This window comes from Saimiri boliviensis, chromosome 2 (assembly GCF_048565385.1).
Source record: "Saimiri boliviensis isolate mSaiBol1 chromosome 2, mSaiBol1.pri, whole genome shotgun sequence".
In the NCBI taxonomy this organism is placed as follows: Eukaryota; Metazoa; Chordata; class Mammalia; order Primates; family Cebidae; genus Saimiri; species Saimiri boliviensis.
In genome coordinates this window covers 13,588,311-13,615,789 of record NC_133450.1, presented here as the reverse complement: position 1 = coordinate 13,615,789, position 27,479 = coordinate 13,588,311, and the positions used below count along the sequence as shown (strand labels likewise).

Genomic DNA, 27,479 nt, shown 5'->3' with positions numbered 1-27,479 from the left:
AGGCCACTCATTCAAGAGGTCAGTCACCCCGGAGTGGTAGAGAAGGCTCCAGGCCTGGGCGTGTGCTAAGGGCAGAACTACCAGATGAGCCCAGCTGCCACAGGCTCTCCAGGCACTGTCTCCTAAGTAACAGCTGTGACTGCCTGAGAGCGCTCAAGTGCAAAGACTATCCTGTTCTCCCATAAAGAGGAGGAAGAGGAAGATACAGAAATTGTTGCTGCTCCTAATAGCAGATCAAGGCAGTCCCCAGGAACTCAGGATCCAGGGTGAGTGTCCTCATCTTGCCTTGGGGATGGGTGGCCCAGGTCTTTGGCAGAAATCACAGTCCAATGGCAGATGGTTAAACCCTGTTTAAAATGCAGGGGTCTCCCAGAGGGGCCTAAGGAGACAAGACAACTAAATGCAGTATGACATCCTAAATGAGATCCTGGAACAAGAAAAGAACATTAAAGGCAAAACTAATGAAATGCAAATAACGCATCAAGTTAATTTACTCATCCAAGAGACAATATGATGCTCACTCTAGAAGCAAACTGGATATGTGCCTTGATAGAAGTATGTCTTTGGCCAGGCCTGGTGGCTCATGCCTGCTGTAATCCCAGCACTTTGGGAGGCTGAGGGTGGGTGGATCACCTGAGGTCAGGTGTTTGAGATCCGCCTGGCCAACATGGTGAAATCCCATCTCTACGAAAAGTACAAAATTGGCCGGATGCAGTGGTTCATGCCTGTAATCCCAGCACTTTGGGAGGCTGAAGCAGGTGGATCATCTCAGATCAGGAGTTCGAGACCAGCCTGGCCAATGTGGTGAAACCCCATCTCTACTAAAAATACAAAAATTAGCGGGGTGTGGTGGCAGGTGCCTGTAGTCCCAGCTACTCAAGAGGCTGAGGCAGGAGAATCACTTGAACTTGGGAGGTGGAGGTTGCAATGAGCCAAAATCGTGACATTACATTCCAGCCTGGGCGATGAGTGAAAATGTGTCCCTAAAAATAAATAAATAAATAAATAAATAATAAAAATACAAAATTAGCTGGGCATGGTGCCTGTAATCCCAGCTACTTGGGAGACTGAAGCAAGAGAATCACTTGAACCCAGGAGGCGGAGGTTGCAGTGAGCTGAAATTGCTCCATTGCACCCCAACCTGGACAAAAAGAATGAAACTCTGTCTCATCAGGGGAAAAAAAAAAAAAGTGTGTTGTTTCTGTGGCATCTAACATAGTCGGGGAGGGCTGACTCTCCGTTCTCGACTTGTGTCCAGTTTGTAATTTTGGGTTTTTGTTTGTCGGTGTATGTTTATTGTAACAATATCAAACACATTTTAAACATACTGTGGCCAGGTGAGTGGCTCATGCCTGTAACCCCAGCATTCTGGGAGGCCAAGGTGGGCAGATTGCTTGAACTCAGAAGTTCAAGGCTAGCCTGGGCAACACGGTGAAACTCTGTCTCTACAAAAAACACAAAAATTAGCTGGGTGTGATGGCACATGCCTATAGTCCCAGCTACTCAGGAGGCTGAAGTGGGAGATTGCTTGTGTCCAGAAGGTAGAGGTTACAGTTAGCTGAGATGGTGCCATTGCACTCCAGCTTGGGTGACAGAGACAGACTCTGTCTCAAAAAAAAAAAAGAAGAAGAAAGAAAAAGCCCACAAAACACCACTCCACTGTGGACAGTAGCTTACTTGCATCTTTGTAGCCTGATCTGATTAGTTCCATTAATTAAATATCCAAACTTGGAATTGTCTCAAAAGATGTAAGTACAATATATACATACATTAAAAATGCATTTAAAGGCCGGGCACGGTGGGTCACGCCCGTAATCTCAGCACTTTGGGAGGCCGAGGCGGGCAGAGCAAGGTCAGGAGTTCGAGACCAGCCTGGCCAATATGGTGAAACCCCATCTCTACTAAAAATACAAAAATTAGCTGGGCATGGTGGCATGTGCCTGTAATCCCAGCTACTCAGGAGGCTGAGGCAGGAGAATTGCTTGAACCTGGGAGGTGGAGGTTGCGGTGAGCGGAGATCGTGCCACTGTACTCCAGCCTGGGCGAGACAGCAAGACTCTGTCTCAAAAAAAAGGAAAGTCTAAGAAAGGTATTTTTTTCTCCCTGACTTCTGTCTCCACCTTCACACATGAATGATCATTCACATCTGAAAAGATTAAGTCAGTATTCTATTTGTGTCAAAATATTTTCCCTTGCAATTTGTTGATATGCCTTTTTAGTTTTCTCAGATCATTTAGCTGGAGGAAACTCTGATGTCAAGCTATTTTTTTTGTTGATACTCCAATTTTCTGTCTGGCTGTTTGCCATCCAGTTGTTTTTGAATGCCCCTGGCTAAGCATCCAAAGGCTATTTGGGGCTGAGATTATTGGACAGACAACTGACTGTCCAGAACACTGTCCAAGAAGGATTGTGACATTCCATCCAGTCTCAGATGTAAGAGTGCCTGGATCGATTAGCTCCTAAGGCAATGTCAGAGTGTGAGGTGACCTGAGAATGCTTCGATCCTTCCTTTACACTTTTTTTCTTGGTGTCCTGTGGCATGTTTTATAATTGATCTGTTCAAAATCCTTCTCGTTTTATTTTAGTTACGTTTATCTCCATTCCTGCTCTCTTCCTTCTCCTCCCCAAGAGACATCTTAATGTGTTTAATGTGTGTCCTTTAAAAAAATGTATTATTGGGCCAGGCATGGTGGCTCACCTGTAATCCCAGCTCTTTGGGAGGCTAAGGCGGGAGCATCACCTGAGGTCAGGAGTTCAAGACCAGCCTGGCCAACATGGCGAAACCCTGTCTCTACTAAAAATATAAATAATTAGCTGGGCATGGTGGCACGCACCTGTAATCCCAGCTACTCAGGAGGTTGAGGCACAAGAATTGCTTGAACTCAAGAGGTGGAGGTCGTGGTGAGCCAAAATTGCACTATTGCACTCCAGCCTGGGCAACAGACCAAGACTCTGTCTCAAAAAACAAACAGAAAAAACAATTTGAGTCACTGAAACTTCTACAGTCTCTGCCCCTTCAGGCTCCACGTGCTCCTGAGTCAGGTTGTTTGGGTCCCATAACTTTGGGCCAGAGGAAATCTGGATTTGGGCACAGAGGGAGACCAAACTCAGGGGGGATATCCGGTCATGCTCTCTGCTTTGTTTCCAGGGGTCTTCAGGGCTTCTCTGCCCAGGGGCCAGAACCGAGGAGGCCAGGAGAGCTGCTGGGGTTAAGGGGCCTAAGGACCTCACTGCCAGCAGCTCACACCACCAGGAACAGGGGCATGGAGCACAGTCAGGGGACTCCTGGAGCCCCAGCCGGTACTGTGGTGCCCCAGGAGCTGCTGGAAGAGATGCTTTGGTTTTTCCGTGTGGAAGATGGTAAGTGGTGAAAGATTAACGGCAGGGGTCGGGGTGTGCCCCTCAACACACAGCAGAGTTTGGTTGAAGCCCTTGACATTGTTGTCCCCTCCACATCAGGCAGCAAGACAGGAACTCAATCTGGGGTGTCTTAGTACCCAGAGGGATCTGGCTGGACCCTCCCCCTTTCCTTTTCTCCAGGTGTAGTCGCTCATTTATGCAGCCCTCCAACCATCACAACATTTATTAAGCTCCTACTGTGTATCAGACACTATTGTCAGCACTGGGGTGACAACAGTGAATAAAACACAAAAATCTCTGCCTTCGTGGAACGTACATTCTAGTGGGGATTAAAAATAAACAACTAAGGCCGGGCGCAGTGGCTCACACCTGTAATCCCAGCACTTTGGGAGGCTGAGGCGAGTGGATCACGAGGTCAAGAAATCGAGACTAGCCTGGCCAACATGGTGAACCCCGTCTCTACTAAAAATACAAAAAAATTAGCTGGGCGTGGTAGCGCTAGCCTGTCGTCCCAGCTACTCGGGAGGCTGAGGCAGGAGAATTGCTTGAACCCAGGAGGCGGAGGTTGCAGTGAGCCGAGATTGCGCCACTGCACTCCAGCCTGGCGCCTGGCAATGGAGTGAGAATCTGTTTAAAAATAAATAAATAAAACAAACAACTAAAATGCATAGTGCCTTGGTGATGAGTAATAAAAAGAAAAATTAAACAGAGTAAGAGAATAGGAAGTACCCAGCAAGGGTAGTAATGTGGTCAAGGAAGGCCTCACTAAAAAGGTGACATTTTTATCATCAGAAAGGTGACTGGCAGGAAGCTGAGGAATTAGCTATGCAGATTGTTTGGGGGAAGAACATTCCTGAAGGGAGGACAGCAAATGCAAATGCTCTGGGGCTGGACCCTGCTTCGTTCTGGCACAGTATGGAGAAATCTTGAGTATCCACATTCAGTTTAGCCGCTTTATGTATTCTCTGTGGGCAGTTGCCATTCTTTCTACCCCTCTCCCTGCCTTCTTTCTTTTTTCTTTTGTCTTTTTTTGGAGGCAGAGTCACTCTGTTCCCAGCCTGGAGTGCAGTGGTGCGATCTTGGCTCACTGCAAGCTCTGCCTCCTGGATTCAAGTGATTCTCATGCTTCAGCCTCCCAAGTAGCTGAGATTACAGGGGTACACCGCCACATCCAGCTAATTTTTGTATTTTATTACTTTTTAATTTTTATTTTATTATTAGTTTTTGAGACAGTCTCGTTCAGGCTGGAGTGTGGTGGCATGATCTCGGCTCACTGCAACCTCCGCCTCCCGGGTTCAAGCGATTTTCTCCTGCCTCAGCCTCGCAAGTAGCTGGGATTACAGGTGTGTGCCACCACATCCAGCTTTTTGTATTTTTAGTAGAGATGGGGTTTTACCGTTTTAGCCAGGATGGTCTCGATCTCCTGACCTCATGATCTGCCTGCCTCAGCCTCCCAAAGTGCTGGGATTACAGGTGACAGCCATCACACCCAGCCTCTATTTTTGTATTTTTAGTAGAGATGAAGTTTCACCATGTTGGCCAGGCTGGTCTCAAACTCCTGACCTCAGGTGATCCACCTGCCTTGGCTTCCCGAAGTGCTGGGATTATAGGTGTGAGCCACTGTGCCCAGCCTTCTTTCTTTTCCTTGTGCTACACAGAGGGCCAGCCCCTGGCAAAACTGAAGATTGTAAAGTTTATCTTGGCCCACCTCTCCCCTGCCCTTCACCCCTGTTGCCCCACTATTATTTAACTGCAGTACTGTCTTCTCCATTCGATTAGGGCTTCTTTAGAGTAGACTGGGAGTGCCCCAGGGCAAGCGGCTAGTCTTGATTAGGGCCTCCGCAGCATGGGAGAGTTGATGCCATAACCTGGATCTGAGCCCAGGCCCCAGCTGTTAGCAGGCTCGAGAGGTGCCTGGCTGCTCCTCAGGGCTCTGCCCTGTGTGTCCCTCCACAGCATCTCCCTGGAATCATTCCATCCTTGCCCTGGCGGCGGTGGTGGTCATGATAAGCATGGTCCTCCTGGGAAGGAGCATCCAGGCAAGCAGGTGAGGAGCTGGTCCTGGGACATAGGGTGGTCTCTGAGGGGTATACGCCCTGCCTTCCCAGAGGGAAATCTAGAGAGGGGTCACTTAGGGATCATGGCTGTCCACCCTTGGGACAGCAAAATTCAGCCTTCAGGGTCCTTTGAGAACCCAAAGCTGTTTAAAAAACCCAGCAACAGGGCCGGATACGGTGGCTCACACCTGTAATTCCAGCACTTTGGGAGGCCAAGGCGGGCAGATCACCTGAGGTCGGGAGTTCAAGCACGGCCTGACCAAGATGGAGAAACCCTATCTCTACTAAAAATACAAAATTAGCAGGGTGTGGTGGTGCATGCCTGTAATCCCAGCTACTCAGGAGGCTGAGGCAGGAGAATCGCTTGAATCTGGGAGGCAGCGGTTACAGTGAGCCAAGATCTCACCATTGCACTCCAGCCTGGCTAACAAGAGCAAAACTCCATCTCAAAACAACAACAACAACAACAGAAACAGCAACAGTCCCTGATTACCACCCCTTGGCCCTGGACAGTAGGCAGCCAAGACCTGGAGGAGTGCAGCCATTCAGAAGGGGAGCTTGCCGCTCTCACCCCGGCAGGATACACGCACCTCAGCAAGGTCAACTCAGGGATGAGTGGCCGTCCACAGGCACAGCACACCTGTTTCCCCTACGACCCAGGCAGAATCTCTGGGCAGACAGCTTACCACTGCTGGGTTCCTCCACTACGGCCAGGGAGTCTAGGGGTATCTTGAATAAAACCAGCCTGGAGAGAGGACAGACAGTTGGGGGTCATTAGAAGGTTAAGGAAGTAGGCAGTGGGAACCAGTGCAGGTAGTTGCGGGAGGGGAGTGATGTGTACACGATGGGGTTTTAGAAACATGACTGGGGTTGTGCATAGGCTGGTTTGGAGAAGGAAACACCTAGAGGGAGAGAGATTATTTAGAAATTTCCTAAAAAAAAAAAAAAATAAAAATAAAAAAAATTTAAAAAAAAAAAAAAAAGCCGGGCGCAGTGGCTCACACCTGTAATCCCAGCACTTTGGGAGGCCGAGGCGGGTGGATCATGAGGTCAAGAGATCGAGACCATCCTGGTCAACAAGGTGAAACCCCCGTCTCTACTAAAAATACAAAAATTACCAAAACCTAAAATGCAAAAATAAATAAATAAATAAAATAAAAAAAAATAAAAAAATATAAAAATTAGCTGGGCATGGTGGCGCATGCCTGTAATCCCAGCTACTCGGGAGGCTGAGGCAGGAGAATTGCCTGAACCCAGGAGGCGGAGGTTGCGGTGAGCCGAGATCGCGCCATTGCACTCCAGCCTGGGTAACAAGGGCGAAACTCCGTCTCAAAAAAAAAAAAAAAAAAAAAAAATTTCCTGCAGTGGTGTGAGGGGATGAGGTCTGTGGTGACAAGGACCTGTGCTGAGTAGGATGACAGTGCAAGGCCAGAGACAGTGCGGTTAGGTGAAAAGAACATGGGACTCAGAGTCAGGAGGCCAAAGTGCACACCCCAGTTATGTGCATCCTTGGGCTCTTTCATTTATTTATTTTTGAGACAGAGTCTCTCTCTGTGTCGCCCAGGCTGGAGTGCAATGGTGCAATCTCAGCTCACTGCAACTTCTGCCTGCAGGTTCAAGCCATTTTCCTGCTTCAGCCTCCCAAGTCGCTGCAATGACAGGCACAATCACGTCCAGCTAATTTTTGTATTTTTAGTAGAGATGGAATTTTGCCATGTTGGCCATACTGGTCTCAAACATCTGGCCTCAAGTGATCCACCGGCCTTGGCCTCCCAAAGTGCTGGGATTACAGGCGTGAGCCACTGCATCCGGTCTCCTTGAATGTTTCCTCACTTGGAAGGTGTGGGGTGGCAATGATATTTGAGCTCACAGGTGACAGTAAGGATTCCTTGAGATGACACAAGCATAAGCCATTTCTCTGTTGAAGGAATATCCAATCATTGCTGCTTCTTCCCCCACCCCCATCCCCAACACCGTAGCTCCCAAACTGCATATAGGATTTTCCCGAGACTCTTAAAGGCATTTGGGAGACCCAGTCCTGCCCCAACCACTCAGCCTCCCTGGTTAACACTGATCCCTGTCCCCTCAGAAATCAAAAGATGCAGCCACCAGAAAAAGAAACTCCAGAAGTCCTGCATTTGGACGAGGCCAGAACCAAGGATGACAACAGCCTAAACCACCTAAGGGAGACTTTGCTCTCAGAAAAGCCAAACTCGGCCCAGGTGGAACTTGAGTTAAAAGAGAGAGATGTGCTGTCAGTTTTCCTTCCAGATGTACCAGAAACTGAGAGCTAGTGAGGGTTCAGAGAAGCCCCACCCTAAGCCAGGCACATGATCTGGGCTCAGCTCAGTGGCCTGAAACCTCAGATTTTACAGCTTCTCCCAAGCAGCCTACTTTCTTCTTCCTTTTTTTTTTTTAAGCAGATACAATGAATGAACTGCAAGCAAACTAAAATTGTTATTAAAAAAATCTTTTATTAAAATGGTCCTGGAAGTGAGCGGGTGGTATTGCAGTTTGTTCAGATGGCAGTGGTACACACGTACACACACACACACACACACACACACACACACAAGTGGCTTGGAGCAAAAGTGCAAAATCTGTATCTATATCTGGCCTGTGCATCAGGAAGCCTGGCTAGGACTCTAAGCATGTGGTCTTGAACAGTTCACAAGCCCACTCTGACCTCAGCTCCTCCATTTACAGAATGAGGCTGAAGACTGGGTCAGAGACGCTGTTTGCAATCCAACAGCAGTCTTGAGACTGCTAAGAGAGGAAGGGACAGGATTCCAGGCTCAGAATCCCCTTCCCAATCCTTCCACACACCAGGGCCCTCTCCTTTCCCTACTTATCTGCTAAGAATCTGTGCAACACTTCCTTTGGACTTGGTGTGTGGTAAACAAAATCAGCTAACTACCACACTGCCTGCCTCGGAGGGCCTTTCCTTGCCAATGGTGGGATCCCAAAGGAGTGTCCTGATCCCATGGCTGAGCCATGGTATTCTGCTATCCGCTTTGAACACTCAGACCCATTGCTGAGGGTCCTGGGTCCTGCCAAACCAGAAGACAAACAGCAATACTGTTTTTCCACCTGTAAGGGGGCATGCCCTGTAGCCCCTGGATGGGTCTGATGCTGCTGTGGGCTCCCTGGAGCCCTGGGTAACTCACTGGAGTGACAACTTTCTTCTTCAGCCTGATCATTAAACTTGAGGGAGCTGGCCCTGAGGTTCTATGGACAGAGTCCATAACAGTGGGAAAACATGGGGACTCTGCTGGTGAAAGAACTCTGGGGTTCCTTACATTGGACAGCCCCCTCCCTTTTACCCTCCTTCCTGGGACCCCTTTGCCCCGCCCAGGTGGCCCATTGGATTATTTTAACTAGACCTTCCTTGGATAAACTGTGGAATTTGTAGCCTGGGCCTTCTGTGAAGTCAGCAGATGACAGGAGGGCCTGGCTCTGGCCTCTGAAACTGCAGCCGCCCTGCCTTTCCCGTCCACCAGGTGGCACAAGGACCCCAGAGCTATCATTCTGCAGACTGTTAGGCCCGACACTGACAGAGCTGTCCACCCAGACCGTCCATGAAGGGCCACAGCTGGCCCAACTGCAGCTGGAGCAGGAAAGGCTGATGGCAGCAGGATGGGCACTGCAATTTCTTCCTACTTAAGGCTGACCCCAAGGCTCTGGGTTGTCGCAGTGGCTGTTTTCCTCCAGGGCCACAGATGTGGTGGTTACCATGAAGAGCAAGGCCTGGAGGGAACAGAGCAGCATCCCTGCCTGCCACTCCAGCTCACACAGGGAACTGAATGTAGAGACACGTCTTGGTGCTGGAGGCGGGGTCTGCTGTCCATCAGAGGGAAAGGCTGGTGGTAAGAAGCCAGCCCCTGTCCTGCTGAGGGCCTGTCCAGCCACCGAGCCCAGGGTTCCTGGGGAGGGGTCCTCAGAAGATCTTGAAGCCCTTCAGGAGGGTCAGGGTAGGTGCCTTGCGCTTGCTCTGGGCCCGGGATGACTTCACGGTGACCAGCTTGGCCTGGGCCACGGTGGGCATCTCCTTCAGGCTGACAGTGGAGAGTGTGTTGAAGGTGCAGCTGGCCAGCCCATGGCGGGCGGTGAGCGGGGCCTGGTGGGGCAGGGCCCTATCCTCGGAGATGAAGAGGGGCCGGGTCAGGGGACTCTTCTCCAGCTCCCGCCGTGCCTCTCGAACTGCCTCGTGGAAGACGTGCTGCACGTGCTCAAAGTCCAGACAGGCAGAGACCTCGAAAAACAGGCACCCAAACCTGCCTGCCAAGGCCACGCCCTCTGCCTTGGTGACTTGCCTGGCGAGGAAGCAGGGTGAGGCAGGGGGTTAGGAGCAGGCTGTGCCAAGTTGGGCAGACCAGCTCCTATACCCGGCGTCCCACGGACTAGCTGGGTGGTCTGAGATCATCACCTCTCTGAGTCTCAGTGTTCTCATCAGTACAGTGGGTTACTGACCTCTGCCTCTCAGGGTTGTTAGGATTACAAAAGACAATTTGTACCTGGCACAGATTCAGTGCTCAATAAACGGTGGCTGATGTCACCCAAGCCAGAATTTCGGGATGAGGATGAGGGTAAGAAGCTGTTCCAAATCACCCATGCTAGATGGGGCTGAAGGAAGCAGGCCATTCCCAGCCCCATCTCTTCTCTACCCCAACATGGGTCCCTGGGGCAGGAAACAGGCCACCCACAGCTCTGGCTTGTGGGATCAGCTCTAGAGAGAAGTGGTCATTTGGACTGAAGGCTTAGGCCACAGAGGTGATCCTCCCAAAGTGCTAGGATTCCAGAAGCCTGTGGTTGGCAGAGTTCTCAGGGTTCCTGGGGTGTTCTTAGGGCAGGAGAGAGCAGGGGTGACAATATTTCACGGTGATGAGGGCAAAAGGAGAGAGGGGGCAACACCGATTCCAATTTGGTTCCACACCACCTCCCGTGTGGGGAGAACTGAGTATCTGAAACCTGGGACAGTCCTGGAGGCGTCGGGACTGAAAGCTGTGGGAACTGAGGCGGGAGGAAAAAGAAGGCTGGCTCCTGGGTAGGTCGGATGTCTAGAAGAGGGAAGAGACGGGGGTCCCTGAAGTCTTGGAGCCGAGATTCCACTGGCTGGATCCTCCTGACCTATTGCTGAGCGGACACTGCCCATTCCCAAGGATGATGGCACAGCCGCCAGATAAGAGGAGGCATTCGAGTGGGCCATGGTGGGGAAGGTTTCTGAGCCAAGGCTGACCTGGCAGGAGCAGGGTGTGAGAATGGGCTAGCTGCCCAGGGTGCCACTCCATCAGTGGGGGGAGTCTCAGAGAGACAGAGAGAATAACTGGAACTAAAAGAGTCAGAGGCATCGAATCTACTCTCCACCCAGGACTGGTGTTCTGTCGGTAAGCTCGCCACTTCCTGAGGAACCCTTCTGGGAAGAATACTTGCTATTATTTACTTTTATGATGAGCTTGAATCTGCAGCTTGAATAATGAATTCTCACAAACACAAACCCTGTGTTTGCATGCATGTGTGTGAGTGGGTGACAGAGGCACAGGGCATTGTCCTTTGTCTTATTTTGTTGCATCCTAGTGAAAATTTTATCAGTGGCTTGGGAAGCACCACTCTAACCCACATTTTACCCTTTCAGCTGTGAGACAGTCACGGGAGACAGTGACCAACGCTCAGCAAAAAGTTAGATTTCCTGTGCTTCCCAGAATCCTAATCTACTAAACTCGGGACTGGTTCGAAGAATGAATTGGGGATACACTGTCATAAGTTGGGTTTTTTTTGGTTGGTTTTTTTTTTTTTTTTTTTGAGACGGAGTTTCGCTCTTGTTACCCAGGCTGGAGTGCAATGGCGTGATCTCGGCTCACCGCAACCTCCGCCTCCTGGGTTCAAGCAATTCTCCTGCCTCAGCCTCCCGAGCTGGGATTGCAGGCAGGCGCCACCATGCCCAGCTAATTTTTGTATTTTTAGTAGAGACCGGGTTTCACCATGTTGACCAGGATGGCCTCGATCTCTTGACCTCGTGATCTACCCACCTCGGCCTCCCAAAGTGCTGGGATTACAGGCTTGAGCCACCGCGCCCGGTCTTTTTGGTTGTTTTTTGAGACAGAGTCTTGTTCTGTCACCCAGGCTGGAGTGCGGTGACATGATCTCAGCTCACTGCAACCTCTGCCTACCGGCTTTAAGCAATTCTCTGCCTCAGCCTCCCAAGTAGCTGGGATTACAGGCGCCCACCACTACGCCCGGATAATTTTTGTATTTTTAGTAAAAGAGACGGGGTTTCACCATCTTGGCCAGGCTGGTCTTGAACTCTTGACCTCGTGATCCACCCGCCTTGACCTCCCAAAGTGCTAGGATTACAGACATGAGCCACTGTTCCGGGCCGTCCTAAGTTGTTTTTAGGGAACGAGTGAGATCAGCTTCATTTGAGCATGTATTCTTTGTTATTTGCTCACAAACTATTTTAGACAATCCCTTTGGCAAAGATTGGGGTCAAAAAAGTGATCCGTAATTTCTTTCCCTGTATTGAAAACTGGCCTACTCACAATCCTGTGATTCCTCAAAGGCTACCTTCAACAGCTTTCAGGTCACATGACTTCTCTCATTTCCTGAGACACAATTTCCCTGGGTCTGAGGGCTTGGCCACCTTTGAAGGCCTCTTCCCATAGTCCCCCTTCACGATCTCACACCTCTCTTTTTCCCACTGCCCATCTGACCCGTTTGAAACAAAGGGTCCCCTACTTGCTAACACCAGTCAATGTGCCCTTGGGGCCTCAGGAAGCAAGACTGACCAGCCGAGAGCAGGGAGGGATGCGTGGCTGACGGAAGGGGCTATCTCTTGCAGGTAGACCGGCCACAGAGAACAAAGGTCAGTGTTGGAGAAATCCAGCGGCATTACTACAGGAATCGCAGAGTCAAATGCCTCAGGGCCAGGCAGGCAACTTGAAGGTGTGAAGAGGGTGGAGGTAAACCACAGGGAGTGTCGAGGCCTGCTAGGCTGGAGAAAGTGTGTCCCACCTCAAAGCATTCCAGTTCTAGGTCTTGTAAAACACTATGCCAGCCAAGCAAAATACAACTGCAGTATTCTTCAGGAATGCGCCCTCTGGCCCAGTCTATGACCTCTGATTTGAGTCCAAATCTTTTTAAGAGAACCTGCCCTCAGCCCAGCCAACCACAGGAGTGAGCCTGGGGGGGCTGGGGCTGGGTGAGGTGAGAGCCCGTTGGACCAGAGCAAGACACCTGACCAAGGAGCCAATCAGAGCCTCTCTCCTTAAAATTGGCATTGGGCATTAGACCAGTCAGCTGCTGTGAGTGGGACCAGAAGGTCATACAGACTCAGGCAAGAAGGGTGAGTCCAAGAGAGACCAGAGACCCAAGAGGGTGGAAGGAGTGGACTCTCTTCTGACTTTCAGGGTGCAGCCCCTATGTGACCCTGAAACCTTTCCCTTCAAGTCCTTGGCTGCCTGGAAGACCAACATCTACCATAGCCTTATGACATAATCCCTTAGGCCAGGCACGGTGGCTCATGCCTGTAACCCCAGCACTTTGGAAGGCCGAAGCGGGCGGATCATCTGAGGTCAGAAGTTCAAAACCAGCCTAGCCAACACGGCGAAACCCTGTCTCTACTAAAAATAAAAAAATTAGCCAGATGTGGTGACAGGCGCCTGTAATCCTAGCTACTGGAGAGGCTGAGGCAGGAGAATCACTTGAACCCGGCAGGCAGAGGTTGTAGTGAGCTAAGATGGTGCCATTGCACTCCAGCCTGAGCAATAGAGTGAGACTCAGTCTCAGAAAACAAACAAACAAACAAATGTATAAACCCTACTACCTCAATTCAAAGGGATGACTGTTCTTAGCAGCCTACCAATCCCTAAAGATGCCGCCTGCCTTTACAAGCGAAGAAAGCGAGCTCCAGAGACAAGGGCCAAGCAGCCTGTGCTCACCTGTACTGGGCCATGTCCAGCTTGTTGCCCAGCAGCAGGGCAGGGAAGCTGCGCTGTGTCTCCTTTGCATGCAAGGCGAGCAGCTCCAGGTAGCTGCTGCTGCCCTCGAAGCTCTGGCGGCTGTCGACGCTGTACACCACCAGGAAGGCATGGGCCCAGTTCAGGTAGCGCTCACAGTTCCTGGGGGTGTCCTGGGGTGAAGGAGAGAATCCCCGCCAGGGGGCAGAGGAGGTTAGGGTAAAGGCCTTCACCTGAGCCGCCCAATCCCACCTCCCCACTCCCCGGGTCTTTGTATACTGTTCCTCAGCAGAGCCCTTTCAAAGGGGCACTTGACTGTGGATTTGGCTTGGTGTGAAAGGAGACATTGTCTCATGAACCTCCCTCCCACCATCCAGCCAGAAACTGGGAGACCTTGCCCCCCTGGGCACAGAGCCAAAGACTCTGGCATGGCCCCTACAGAGACCTGGCTGTCCCTGGGCACTGCTGGTTTTGGGTCAGGTTCATGCTCCCCCTTTGGGTTCTGAGAGTAACTGGCATCCAGCCTTGGCAGGGGGTGCTGAGGACATGGGGGGAGATTTGTGTGTGGGAAGGGCTCTCACCAGGAGCATCTGTGTAAACAGGTCTGCTCCTGCCTCCTCATGTGCACTAGCACAGAGCCCCATAGCCAGGATCTCAGAGCAGATGCCAGCAACCATCAGGTCTCTCCAGGCCCTGTCCCATCCTTCTCATTTGGCAAAGGAAGGGTTAAGGCCCAAAGAGGTCGAGTGCCTCATTCAGGATTACACAGCAAACTTGAGCTTAAAAGGCATCTAAATGCCCATCTGAGGACCCATACTCTGGGCCAGGACTTCTCAGGAGGCGACACTGATTTGTAGCAGTGCACAGGTGATGGGGGTAATGTTACCAGGTCTGCAGTGTCCATGACCCTCAGGTGGACGGGCTGGTGGTCCACAGTCTCCTCGGAGCTGTAGGTGTCCTCTACAACACAGACGGTCAGCTGGGTCAGACACAGTGCCTTGGATCTAAGTTTGAGCTTCCCTCTGTGCTAGACCCTTGTGGGGTCTTGGGGACTTTAAGAGCTGCTCTGGGGTTGGGACCACTGGAAAGTCCTTGGTTCTCACCCACATGGAAGCTACAGGCAGAATCTCCCACCCAGGAGTTGCTGCTCCGCCTGCAGGGCTCAGCATCAGTGGTTACTCGCAGACCATGCCTCTGGGGCGGGACTGTGTTATGGGCCCAAACACAAAACCAGCAGGATGGAGTGGAGTGGGTGGCCCAGGACCCTGTTAGCAGCACAGGCTGGCTCAGGAGCTGCACTGCCATTCCCTCCATCCCAGAACCCCAAGCTTTCCTATCCTCTTCCCCTCTGACCATCCTCCTGCCCACACTGGAAGAAGAGACAAGAGAAAAGAGAAGTACACAATACGATGGAGGGATGGCAGTCAGACCCCATTTAGAAATTCCGAGAAGGGGCTGGGCACAGTGGCTCATGCCTATAATCTCAGCACTTTGGGAGGCTGAGGTGGGCAGATCACCTGAGGTCAGGAGTTCAAGACCAGCTTGGCCAACATGGTGAAACCCCATCACTTCAAAAATAAAAAATGTATCTGGGCATGATGGTGTGTGCCTGTAATCCCAGCTACCCAGGAGACCGAGGCAAGAGAATCGCTTAAGGCCGGGCGCGGTGGCTCACGCCTGTAATCCCAGCACTTTGGGAGGCCGAGGCGGGTGGATCATGAGGTCAAGAGATCGAGACCATCCTGGTCAACATGGTGAAACCCCATCTCTACTAAAACTACAAAAATTAGCTGTGTATGGTGGCGCATTCCTGTAATCCCAGCTATCAGGAGGCTGAGGCAGGAGAATTGCCTGAATCCAGGAGGCGGAGGTTGCGGTGAGCCGAGATCGCGCCATTGCACTCCAGCCTGGGTAACAAGAGTGAAACTCCGTCTCAAAAAAAAAAAAAAAAGAGAGAGAATCGCTTGAACCCAGGAGGTGAAGGCTGCAGTGAGCTGCGATCGCACCACTGCACTCCAGCCTGGGCGACAGAGTGAGACACTGTCTCAAAAAAAAAAAAAATTTCGGAGAAGGTTTTACAAATAATCCTTGTCACTTGTCAACACGAGAGGAGGGGCGTCTAGTGTGGTCAAAAGTTTTCAGCTGGAAAACGTGGAACTAAACCCAATGTCAGCTACTTTTTAGCTGTGTGACTTGGCCAAATCACTTCAACTCTCTGAGGCTGTTTCCTCATTTTAAAATGAGAATACTATGATAATATTGCTAACAGTTTCCAAGCCTTTCCTCTGTCTCCGGTGCTGTGTGAAGTGCTTGATGTGAGCTGATTTAACAGTCTCATCTCGCTTAAAAACTTAAACATAAGACCTAACACCATAAAAACCCTAGAAGAAAATCTAGGCAAAACCATTCAGGACATAGGCATAAGAAAGGACTTAATGACCAAAACACCAAAAGCATTGGCAACAAAAGCCAAAATAGACAATTGGGACCTAATCAAACTCCACAGCTTCTGCACAGCAAAAGAAACAGTCATTAGAGTTGGCAACCAACAGAATGGGAAAAAATTTTTGCAATCTACCCATCTGACAAAGGCCTAATATCCAGAATCTACAAAGAACTAAAACAGATTTACAAGAAAAAAACAAACAAGCCCATTCAAAAGTGGGCGAAGCATACGAACAGACAGTTTACAAAAGAAGGCCTATATGAGGCCAACAAACATACGAAAAATGCTCATCATCACTGGTCATTAGAGAAATGCAAATCAAAACTACACTGAGATACTATCTCATGCCAGTTAGAATGGCGATCATTAAAAATCTGGAGACAAGCCGGGCGCGGTGGCTCAAGCCTGTAATCCCAGCACTTTGGGAGGCCGAGGCGGGTGGATCACGAGGTCAAGAGATCGAGACCATCCCGGTCAACATAGTGAAACCCCGTCTCAACTAAAAATACAAAAAATTAGCTGGGCATGGTGGCACGTGCCTGTAATCCTAGCTACTCAGGAGGCTGAGGCAGGAGAATTGCCTGAACCCAGGAGGCGGAGGTTGCGGTGAGCCGAGATGGCGCCATTGCACTCCAGCCTGGGTAACAAGAGCGAAACTCCGTCTCAAAAAAAAAAAAAAAAAAAAAATCTGGAGACAACAGATGCTGGAGAGGATGTGGAGAAATAGGAACACTTTTACACTGTTGGTGGGAGTGTAAATTAGTTCAACCATTGTGGAAGACAGTGTGGCGATTCCTCAAGGACCTAGAAATAGAAATTCCATTTGACCCAGCAAGCCCATTACTGGGTATATATCCAAAGGATTACAAATCGTTCTACTATAAGGACACGTGCACACGAATGTTCACTGCAGCACTGTTTACAATAGCAAAGACTTGGAACCAACCCAAATGCCCATCGATGATAGACTGGACAGGGAAAATGTGGCACATATACACCATGGAATACTATGCAGCCATCAAAAACGATGAGTTCGTGTCCTTTGTAGGGTCATGGATGAACCTGGAAACCATCATTCTCAGCAAACTGACACAAGAACAGAAAATCAAACATCGCATGTTCTTACTCATAGGTGGATGTTGAACAATGAGAACACATGGACACAGGGAGGGGAGCATCACACACTGCCTGGGGGGGTACTAGGGGAGGGACAGCAGGGGGTGGGGAGTTGGGGAGAGATAGCATGGGGAGAAATGCCAGGTATGGGTGATGGGGAGGAAGGCAGCATATCACACTGCCATGTGTGTACCTATGCAACAATCTTGCATGTTCTTCACATGTACCCCAGCCTAAAATGCAATAAAACAAAAGGTCCCATCTCCCAGGGGTCTGTAAGGACCGGATGGGCCCCCCTGGGCCTGGGGCCTGGCTCCCCATACATGCCTGGTGAGGGCAGCGGGAACCATGGTGTTCCAAAGTTAATAGGGCAGAATCACATTCCCAGAGTTTTTTTGTTTGTTTGTTTGTTTGTTTTTTACTTTTTATTTTCAAACAACTTTAGAATGACATAGAAGTTGTAAAATAGTACAGAGTTCCTGTGTACTCTTCACCCAGCTTACTCCAACGTCATCACCTAACATAACCACAGCCCAAGGACCACAAAGAAACTTACACTGATACGGTTCTATGAACCAAACTAGTGACCTTATTTGAATTTCTTGAGTTGTTACCTTTTTATATAGTATATCGTTCTCATGATCGCAAATCTGAGAAAGCAGCAAGTGGCCAGGCATGCAGAGGACCTTGTGGCCATGTTGGCAGTCATTCTCCCCACCCCAATCTGCCTGTGTCATTGGCCCACATGGGTAAGTGCACTTGGTTATCACCTTTCCCTAGGTGTCCCCTGCCCTAGTGACCCTACAGAAGACCCCCTTTGGCAGAACTGGGATGCTCTCTACCCTCCCGGCAGCATCCACTGTGAGAGGGCACGCCCCCAACCCTGGCTGAATTTACAGTCAAACACTTCTCTCTGAGGGCCACTGGCAGCCAAGCCGGCCTGGACACTCTCCAGGTCCACTAGCATCCAGCATGAATCATAGACAGCTTCTTGTCCCCAGCTTGCTTTGGGGACTTGGATAAATAGCTGCTCTTATGCAAAGACAAAAAAAAAATGTAATGGAAACTATGTCCCAAATGTTTAACTATATTTGGTCCAAGAAGAGTTGCCCCTAGAGGCTTACCTCTCTTTCAGATCTGTCTTTATTTTCCAGTCAAAGATGTCAGATGCACCCCTTTTAAGGGTTCCTCCCAACGGGCTCAGTGTCCTGCCCACCCCAGTGCAAGGCGCCAGCCGCACCCTGGCCTCCTGTTGACAACATGACAGCCTTTCAAGGTTGCTGTTAGCTCCATTGTAGAGAGATGACAAGATGAAGGCCTAGAGAAGGGATCTCACCCAAGGCCACACAGCAGAAGGAACTTGAACTCACCCAAGGCCACACAGCAGAAGGAACTTGAACTTGCCCAAGGCCCAATCAGCAGAAGGAACTTGAACTCAGGGCTTCTAGGCTGGGACTCCCTCACTCCCTGACTGCTCAGTGGATCAGCCCACCCTCCAGCTCTGTCTGGGTAGGGCACAAGGGAAGACCAGAACTGCCCAGTCCAGCAGGGACATGGAACATGGCTGCGTGAGCTGGAAGAAACCTTGGAGCTCATACTGTCCAGCTTCCCTTTACAGAAGAGGTGACCGGCCTCAGGGACTAGGGCAGGAGTGAGGGGCTCCTTTCACAGTCACAGTAATGTCCAGTCCAGTCACCAAGTCCCTGCCTCAGGATACTCTAGTGTCCTTAAATATATGGTCTTCCCAATACCTGGTTCTAATTACTATTTCATGGACTTTTGTGCTGAGAAAAGAGTCATTTCCCAAAGTTGTTTTCCTCTCATTTACAGTAATAATAATTTTTTTTTTAGACAGAGTCTTGCTCTGTCACCCAGGCTGGAGTGCAATGGCGCGATCTTGGCTCACTACAACCTCTGCCTCCTGGGCTCAAGTGATTCTCCTGCCTCAACCTCCTGAGTTGCTGGGATTACAGGCATGCACCACCACGCCCAGCTAATTTTATTTTATTTTATTTTTTGTATTTTTAGTACAGACAGGGTTTCACCAGGTTGGCCAGTCTGGTCTCAAACTCCTGACCTCAGAATATCCATGGGATTACAGGCAGGAGCCACCGCACCCAGCCCAGTAATAATAATTTTTTTAAAGGCACTACAGAAGCTCACGTCAGAGTGTATGTAGGAAGCTGCCTCAGAAATGGTGCCTATGCCCTCACTGGAGCAGAAGGAGGGCACGAGAAGTGAGAAGCTGACGTTCTCCCTGGGCTGAGTCAGATGAGGCACCCCCAGCCCTTATGGGAGAGGAGAATATTCCCCTGGAGACCCCTAACCATTCCTGCAGGCCTCAGCCCAGGCAGAGCCCTTCCACAGACACTGAATCTCTCAGCTCCTACCAGCTCTACCAGCCACACCCCAGAACACCGCACAACTCTTACACAGCCAGAGCGCAGGCAAGCTATTAGTCCCATCTTCTAGATGAGGAACCCGTGGCTCAGAGGGCCCCGTGCCACACAGACCTCTGGCTCCAGGCTCTCTATGACATGAGGCTGCTCCTAGCAGAGAGCAACTGGAGCCACAGCTCATCATCCTTTGTGCCTCCATAATCTTAGGCAAATCCCTGGGCCCTCTCTTCCTCCATTTCTCCACCTATAAAATGGGGATCATGGCCGGGTGCGGTGGCTCACGCCTGTAATCCCAGCACTTTGGGAGGCCGAGGTGGGTGGATCATGAGGTCAAGAGATCGAGACCATCCTGGTCAACATGGTGAAACCCTGTCTCTACTAAAAATACAAAAAAATTAGCTGGGTATGGTGGTGCGTGCCTGTAATCCCAGCTATCAGGAGGCTGAGGCAGGAGAATTGCCTGAACCCAGGAGACCCAGGAGGCGGAGGTTGCAGTGAGCCGAGATCGCGCCATTGCACTCCAGCCTGGGTAACAAGAGCGAAACTCCATCTCAAAAAAAATAAAAAATAAAAAATAAAATAAAATAAAAAATAAAATGGGGATCATGATAGGAGCTCTTCTTTAAAGGGTAATCCTAAAACCAGAATTTACCCCCCCCCCCAGTTAAACCTTCATCTACACTGAGCCTAGTACTGTGCTACCTGCTGGAAACGGGAATGAGTCTCCACCCACGAGGCTCACCAAATGAGCTCAGGCTCTCAGAAGACCTAGGAAGGGCGCAGAGAGTTGTTTTACCAGGACTGCTGATGGCTATCCACCCCCTCCCCCTCGGAATGTTGAGACCTTTATCCACAGAAGGAAAGGTTCTCGTCCCAGTCTCTGCTGCTGCTGGAACCAACAATGGGACAGTGGCCAGAATCTTTAGACCCTTCTCAGCAGAACCTTTGAGGAGCGGCACCGGCCTCCCAGAGAGCCTGGGGGAATGTCTGCTTGGCTCCCTGACTCGTGGGCTGTCAGTATAGCGGGAGAGACCACAGGCTGAAGGGACTGACCACTGTGGGGCTGCCTGCCTCCCAGACAGTCTGACCACGCATTCCACTACCAGTCAGAACTCCGAAATTACTCAATCAGGAGGCTCAAACCGCCACTGTAATAGGCTCGTCCAGTGGGACCCCGTGACAGTATGGACTGGAGGGCAGGGAGGAAGAGAGACTAGAGGTGAGTTGCCAGGAAAAATACGAGATGCCCAGTTAAATCTGTCAAACCAAAAGGAATAATTTTTAGTGTACACGTGACCCATGCAATCTCTGAATCAGGCCGAGTGTATCTTCTGAGGCCCTGTCCTTGGGAATTCCCTTCGTCCTTTCCCAGACCCCGTGTCTGTCTGTGTGCCTTTCCTTCCTGCCCTCCCACCTCACCTCTGCCCTCAGTTTCTCCACCCCATCTCTATTCCATGCCCTGGCCACTCCCAACACCTCCCCGGCCAGCACATCACTGTGCCCTGTGCCGTCCTCTCTCTGGAGCTGACCTCTGCCAATCAAAGGGGCTCCTCTGGGTGACTCTAGCCCAGAGACAGCTCCTTGGGCCTGTCTCCTTCACAGTAGCACTGAAGGGCGGTGGCAAGGCACTGGGGGTCAAGCAGAGCTTTGAGGAACAAACCCCTTAAGGACTGTCACCATGTCACCTGCCCTGCATCCCTCACTTACCCATGGGAATCCCTTTGCTCTCTCTGACACAGAGTGGGGTTCTGTTTAAAATTTGGAAGCAGCAGCAGGGCATGGTGGCTTATGCTTGTAATCCCAGTACTTTGGGAGGCCGAGGTGGGTGGATCACCTGATGTCAGGAGTTTGAGACCAGCCTGGTCAACATGGTGAAACCCCATCTCTTAAAGAAACATAAAATAAAATAAAATTTGGAAGAAGAGCGTCTGCTACCTAAGTAAAAGCTTTTTTTAAACCGGGGGACTAAATAGCCCTGATACCTCTGCCTGCTCCAACACTGGGATTTGGTGCGGGACTCCAGCCTGAACTAAGGGGCTGGGCACCACGGGGGTAAGGAGCTCTCCCCTCCAGGTGTGGCAGTAGCACTGTATCACGGGCCTGCTGCAGGTAGTACAGGGCCTTCCACTTGTGTCACAGAGCCCTGAGCTGCTTTGGCGGGTTCTCAGGCATCCCATGAATGCTTTATTTGATTTTTATGACTGAGGAAAATAATCCAAGACTGCAACACCCATTTTCAAAAGGCTAAGATCGGCCAGGCACGGTGGCTCATGTCTGCAATCCCAGCACTTTGGGAGTCTGAGGCGGGCGGATCACGAGGTCAAGAGATCAAGACCATGCTGGCCAACATGGTGAATCCCATCTCTACTAAAAACACAAAAGTTAGCTGGGTGTGGTGGCACCCGCCTGTCGTCCCAGCTACTTGGAAGGCTGAGGCAGGAAAATCTATGTCCCAGCTACTTGGGAGGTAGAGGTTGCAGCGAGTGGAGTTCACACCACTGCACCCCAGCCTGGCAAAAAACAAAACAAATGGCTAAGATCACCCAGACACCTTACTGCTCTCAGTGAACAGTTTACAACAGGTAAATGTTACACATGTGAGCTTTAAGCTACATGTATACTGACAAAATCCTGCTTTGATTTGTTCTAGAAGGGATTCTAAGCCATTGTGTACAGGAAGCCATTTGAGGAGAAAGGAAAAGCAAAAATGCATGGAGTGCCTGCTGTGGGTCAAGTCCCAGGCTGCAGCTTTCACATGTGTTACTGCTTTAATCCTCACAGCAATTCTCTGAGACAGGTATTTCTAATGCCCATTTTACAGACCAGAAAACAGTAGCTCAGAGAGGTTAGCTGACTGGCTCAAGTTGCCAATAAGGGCAGAGCCAGGCAGGATTGAAACTCAGCTCTGACTGATACCGAAACATTCCTTTCTCCAATATACCATGACGCAGCAATAAAAACCAGAGTTGTTTTCTCAAATGGTTAAAAAACTGGTTCAGAAGCCAGCTCCACTAGAGAATTTCACAAATGTCTTGCCCGGATTTTCTGGAAGAGAACACTGAGTGACCGTCTTGAAGAATAATACCTATTTGTTTCTTGATTTTTTTTTTCTTTTCTTTTTTTTTTTTGAGATGGAATCTAGCTCTGTTGCCCAGGCTGGAGTGCAGTGGTGCAATCTCGGCTCACTGCAACCCTTTGCCTCCCAGGTTCAAGCAATTCTCCTGCCTCAGCCTCCCTAGAAGCTGGGATTACAGGCGCATGCCACTATGCCCAGCTAACTTGTATTTTTAGTAGAGACGGGGTGTCTCCATGTTGGCCAGACTGGTCATTAACTCCTGACATCAAGTGATCCACCTGCCTCAGCCTCCCAAAGTCCAGAGATTACAGGCTGAGCCACCGTGCCCGGCCCAAGAATAATACTTGTTTGGATGTGGATGTCCTGGTACGTTTATTTTCATTTTCTTTAAGTTTCATCATACCTCATATTTTAGGGTAAGTCGGCCTCTCTTAGTTATGTGAACTGGGCCAACCCCCGATTGTCTGGGGTGGACTGTGGAAGGGGTATTTCTGACACTTGAAACATCTTCCCCCATGGGCTGAGTCATGTTGGCAACTTCTTCCTTCTGTCCCCAGACATGCAGTCCTGCTCAGCACCCACCCACGGGTAGGTCCCAGAGGGGCAATCCAGGTGGGGTGCAGGTAGAAGGAGGTACAGGGAAGAGTAGTTTCTTACCCAAGTTGGGGTCGTATTCGCTGATAAACCTCTTGGTCAGAAACTTCACAGTCAGGGCTGCAAGAAGCAAAAAGAGGTTGGCTCTGTCTCTCCTGCTGTGTCTAGCTGCTGGCCCCTTGTTTTAGGGAGGCCTTATCTAACCTCTGTGATTCCCACCTGACACCAATCTCAGCTCTCCCAGAGAACGAAGCTAGGGAACTGAGGAATTAGTTTGAGAGGCTCAGAAGAAACCAGAAATAGGGGGAGAGCCAAGTGCCTCTAATTGCACCCTGAAAATTTCTTTTAATGGCAAGGAAAGCAATGAGAGGCGAGCCTGAGGGGTGTTTGTTAAGGTATGAACTTAGTGGTCAGGACACATGCAACCATTACACCCTAGAGTCCGCCTGGTGAAACCCCAACTGAAGGGAGGTGTTGCCCACCCCAGACAAATCATAAAGATTCTGAAGTGTGGGGCTATTTATTCCAGACTTCGGCTACAAGCCAAAAACACAGGATGAGCAGAGTTGATCAGTGGTTGATCCTTGGGTAGGGTATATATCCCCAAGCGGCTGGGATTTCCAGGTGAGGTCTGTGTCCCAAAGAAACACACTCTGTCCTGGTCCTCCATATTGCAGGTCTTGGTTCTCTCTGGGGCCTCCACACTCAACACAGGTATCTCCGCAAAACGTAAAACTCAAGAATTAAGTTCTCTTTGGTTCAGAGTGTAGCCACATAAAGCAAGGACCAACCAACTACTATATTGAACCCTCAAAAAGTAATGTTCACTACTGCTTGTTTGGGAGAGAGGGAGGGAGGGAAAAGAAAGACAAGAAAGAAAAGAGAGAAAGAGAAGGGAGGGAGGGAGGGAAGGGAAGGGAGGGAAGAGAGAGACAGAAAGAGATAGAGAAAGAAAAGAAAAGAGTCCGTTTGGAGCCAGAAAGAAAGAAGGAAGGAGGGAGGGAAAGATGAAGGGAAGGGGAGGGGAGGGAAGGGGAGGGAAGGGGAAGGGAGGGAAAGGAAAGAGAGGAGAGGGAGACAGGGAAGGGGAGAGGGAGAGGAGGGGAGGGAGAGGAGGGGAGGGGGGGAAGGGAGAGAGGAGGAGGGGAGGGCAGGAGAGGAAAGGGGGAGGGGGGAGGGAGGAAAGGGGAGGGGAGGGGGAGGGGAAGGAAGAGAGAGGGGAAGGAAAGGGAGGGAAGGAAAGGGAGGGGAGGGAAGGGAAGGGGAGGGGGGAGGGGAGGGAAGGGAAGGAAAAGAGAGAAAGGAGAGAGATAAAGGAAGGAAGAAAAGAGAGAGAAAGGAAAGTAGGCAATGTGATGCCTGTAATTCCAGTGCTTTAGGAGGCCAAGGCTGGGGGATTGAGACCAGCCTGGGCAATATAGTGAGACCCTATTTGTAAAAAAATTAAAAATTAGCCAGGCATGGTGGCATGCCTATAGACCTAGCTGAGGCTGGAGGAGGCTGAGGAGGAGGATCGCTTGAACTCAGGAGTTTGAGGCTATAGTGAGTCATGACTGCACCCTGAACTCCAGTTACAGAGTTACAGATAACAATCTGATTTTCAAAGGGCAAATCTTTCAAAGGAAGAGGGTAATCCCTTCTGTAGGAAAATCAGATGCAGAGTCCCCTCTGGGGCTCTGAGTCCCCAGTGGGGCTGCCTTCAAACTCAGAGAGTAGGTCCCCAGCGTGTCTCACAGGACACTCTGGGGAGGAAACCCACAGCCAGCTGAGCTCGGGTTGGCCATCACTGATGGCTAAAATTGGAAAAACAGCCAATGGAGGACCCCCTCTGCCCTCCCTCCTTCCAGGAGTGACACAGTTCAGAGTTGACACAGATTATCTCAATGGAAGCCCAAGATCTTGGCTCATCAAGGACAATCCCAGGCACCTGGAACCGTAACCCAATGTGTTTCCGGAAAGTTGAGAGGGGTCTGGCTTGAAACAAACAAATTTTGATAAGAATGCACAACTTGTCCCAGAATCCCAGGGAATGGGGGTGGGAGTGAGGGAATAAACAGTCCCTGAGAAATCTCAGTAGCTAGTGACTTCACCAGCTCCCTTCCAAGGGGTGGCGGTGTGGAGGGGGAGGGGTTGGACGGGAAGTCTTCTCCCAAGCTTAACCAGGGAGTAGCAAGGATGCGACTAAACTCAAAAGAGGCTTCTCGAGCGGGTGGGGGGAAAATCAGTGCGAACAGGTCCCTTTAGAGCCCGTCGCCAAGACTGACTGCTGGCCCCAGGGAGAGGGCATGTGGGGTTGGAAGGTTGGTGGTGGGGGACTCCCACCCACAGAGACACACCCACAGAGATAGGGAGAGACAGCAGGGCTCACAGACACGGAGGACAGAGACAGTGAGAAGACACAAAGGGAAGAGGCAGGCAGGGACAGAAGACAGATGGAGGAGCTGAGCACGAAGCCGAGAGAAGAAAAAGGCCGGCAACAGGGAAACTGAGGCAAAGAAAATCACGGAGTCTTGTGCGACCCACCTGGGTGAAGGAGGCTCCCCCAGCCAGTGGAAGAACCTGCCCCCAAGTACACAGAGCACTGTCCCCCTCCCATGCCCGGCTCCGCACCCGGCGGCTCAGGGTCCCCCGCGTCACTCACCGGACTTGCCGGCCCCTCGGCGCCCCAGGATGGCCAGGTTGACCTCGAGGGGCGCGCTCTGCGGCCCGCTGCCCGCGCGGGGTTTTCCAAACACCGAGGACATGGCGACGCCCTGGAGAGCCACGCAGGTGGGCGGCCGCTGGGCCCAGTGCAGCGCGCCCGCCCGTCGGGGCCCTGGAGAGCGGGACGCGGACTTCCCTGGCGCGCGCGGGTCCGGCCCCGTCGGCGTCCGCGCCCTCGGCCCCGCGTAGAGCGCCCAGCTGGCTGCCACCCGGCGGGGAGGAGGGGCCGGTGGAGCCCGGAGGGCGGGGCCGCCCCTAACGCCACCAAACTCCTTGTAAGGGCTGCGAAGCCCCCCGCGGGACGCGCTCACTAGGCTCCCGGCGCGGGGAGGGAGCCCCGGCCAGCCGCGCCCCCACCGCGGGTCTCGGCCCCAAGGACCTGGCCAGTCACCCTACCGAGCGTACCCAGACCCTGCCAGGAAGGAGCAGAGGGAGGGATCCCCAGGGCTAGGGAGATAGAGGGGAAGGATGTTTGCACTCTTCCCCAACCTCCCACTCAATCTTTTCACCACCAAGAAAATCCACCCCTCCCTCTGTTCTACCAAGCGGGCTCCGCCTCCTCCTCCAGGAAGCTTGCCGGGTTCAATTCCAAGCCTTGCCCGTTATTTAGCTCAGCCTTGACACACTATATCCCCAATCACGTTATTCTGCCCTTTCCTGTGAAGACTGTAGTGGCCTCACTGCAGAACCCAGGCTTCTGGGAGGGGCGGTGGGGCAGAGAGAACCCCTCACTAAGATTTCAGGGCCAATGTGGGTTCAGCTTCAAGAAACCTAATCCATCCTGAATTACTGTCTCTCCCTAACGGGAACTAATGAGTTGCATGTGTTCGTAGCTTGTTGTGTAAATGGGGTGTTTATTCTAAAACCTGGCACCACCTCTTGCCTACAGCAATTCTGGGATTGGTGGTGAGCCTGGCAGGGGTCACCTGGTCATTCCCCTTGGGACTCAGGATAAATCTGGTCATACCGAAGACAGACCAAAGGGCCCACACCACGACCCTTGGCGCTTAGGATCTAGTGCTAGCTCCTTCCCTGGAGTGATCTTGGGCAAGCCACTTTGTTTCTTTGGGCTTTGATATCCCCATCTATAAATACTAAAGGAAGGGGAAAATGAGCCATAATAGAGAGTGACAGAATCAGCCCTGGGCTCCAGGCCTGTATACATTCTAGAACCCTGTGAGGCATCTCTTCGGTAGCACACTCCAGGCTAGAGCGGGGAAAGGCATGGGGGCCTCAGAGACCTCTCTCCCAGCAGCCCTTCTGCTTCCCCCAGATGGTTAGCTCATCTACGCACCCACCCAGAGAGGAACCATGGAAAACCAGTCTGCAGGTAGGGCCCAGGGTCAGAGCTGGATGGTAATAACGTCTCTTCAATGGAGAACAAATATTTTCCTGGCCAGGACATGGATGTTGACTCGGCCTAAATGTGTTTTGGGAGGATCAGGGTAAACCAGCTGTGTTTTAAGGTATTGGGTGGAATTTGTTTAGATTACACTCTCAGGCCAGAATTAGTCATATAGCTAATGGCCAAGGGTTTTCCTTTGAGTTGTAGGAGTTGAGAAAGTGGGAGCCAAGTTCCAGCCACATCCCTGGGCTGGCCCATCCTGTGAAGACAGACTGGTTCCAGATGGGGCCTGTGGGATAAAACCAATCATCTCAATGGACCACTGCTGGAGACAGGGCTAGCTGTGGGCCTACACCGGCCCAGCTGCATGTAAACTTAAGCTCTGTTACTTCCCAGCTTGAGTGATGCTGGGATGTTACTTGACATCTCTC

At 51.1% G+C, this 27,479-nt stretch overlaps 2 protein-coding genes across 2 annotated transcripts; one reads left to right on the top strand and one right to left on the bottom strand.

Annotated features, from left to right (window-relative positions):
* The first annotated feature begins 72 nt into the window (after window positions 1–72).
* On the top strand, window positions 73–7,914 carry SLC51B (SLC51 subunit beta). The gene is made up of 4 exons (XM_003940894.3): window positions 73–266; window positions 3,149–3,360; window positions 5,317–5,407; window positions 7,507–7,914. The coding sequence occupies exons 2-4, from the start codon at window positions 3,264–3,266 to the stop codon at window positions 7,709–7,711; spliced, it is 393 nt and encodes a 130-aa protein (XP_003940943.1). The 5' UTR covers window positions 73–266; window positions 3,149–3,263; the 3' UTR covers window positions 7,712–7,914.
* RASL12 (RAS like family 12) lies at window positions 7,872–26,209 on the bottom strand. Its single transcript, XM_003940892.4, has 5 exons — window positions 25,642–26,209; window positions 23,064–23,120; window positions 14,256–14,329; window positions 13,352–13,542; window positions 7,872–9,730 (listed from the first exon to the last, which is right to left on the bottom strand). Exons 1-5 carry the CDS (start codon window positions 25,742–25,744, stop codon window positions 9,355–9,357), a joined length of 801 nt encoding a protein of 266 aa, XP_003940941.1. The 5' UTR covers window positions 25,745–26,209; the 3' UTR covers window positions 7,872–9,354.
* Between the last annotated feature and the right edge of the window lie 1,270 nt (window positions 26,210–27,479).

Bases quoted from the DNA above. Each gene is read 5' to 3' on its own strand.
- SLC51B (XM_003940894.3), top strand. From the start codon at position 3,264: ATGGAGCACAGTCAGGGGACTCCTGGAGCCCCAGCCGGTACTGTGGTG. The intron at 3,361-5,316 runs GTAAGTGGTGAA...GTCCCTCCACAG, and splicing joins GTTTTTCCGTGTGGAAGATG to CATCTCCCTGGAATCATTCC. The intron at 5,408-7,506 runs GTGAGGAGCTGG...CTGTCCCCTCAG, and splicing joins AGGAGCATCCAGGCAAGCAG to AAATCAAAAGATGCAGCCAC.
- RASL12 (XM_003940892.4), bottom strand. From the start codon at position 25,744: ATGTCCTCGGTGTTTGGAAAACCCCGCGCGGGCAGCGGGCCGCAGAGC. The intron at 14,330-23,063 runs GTAAGAAACTAC...TCTGTGTTGTAG, and splicing joins CGAATACGACCCCAACTTGG to AGGACACCTACAGCTCCGAG. The intron at 9,731-13,351 runs GTGAGCACAGGC...CTTCCTCGCCAG, and splicing joins CTGGACATGGCCCAGTACAG to GCAAGTCACCAAGGCAGAGG.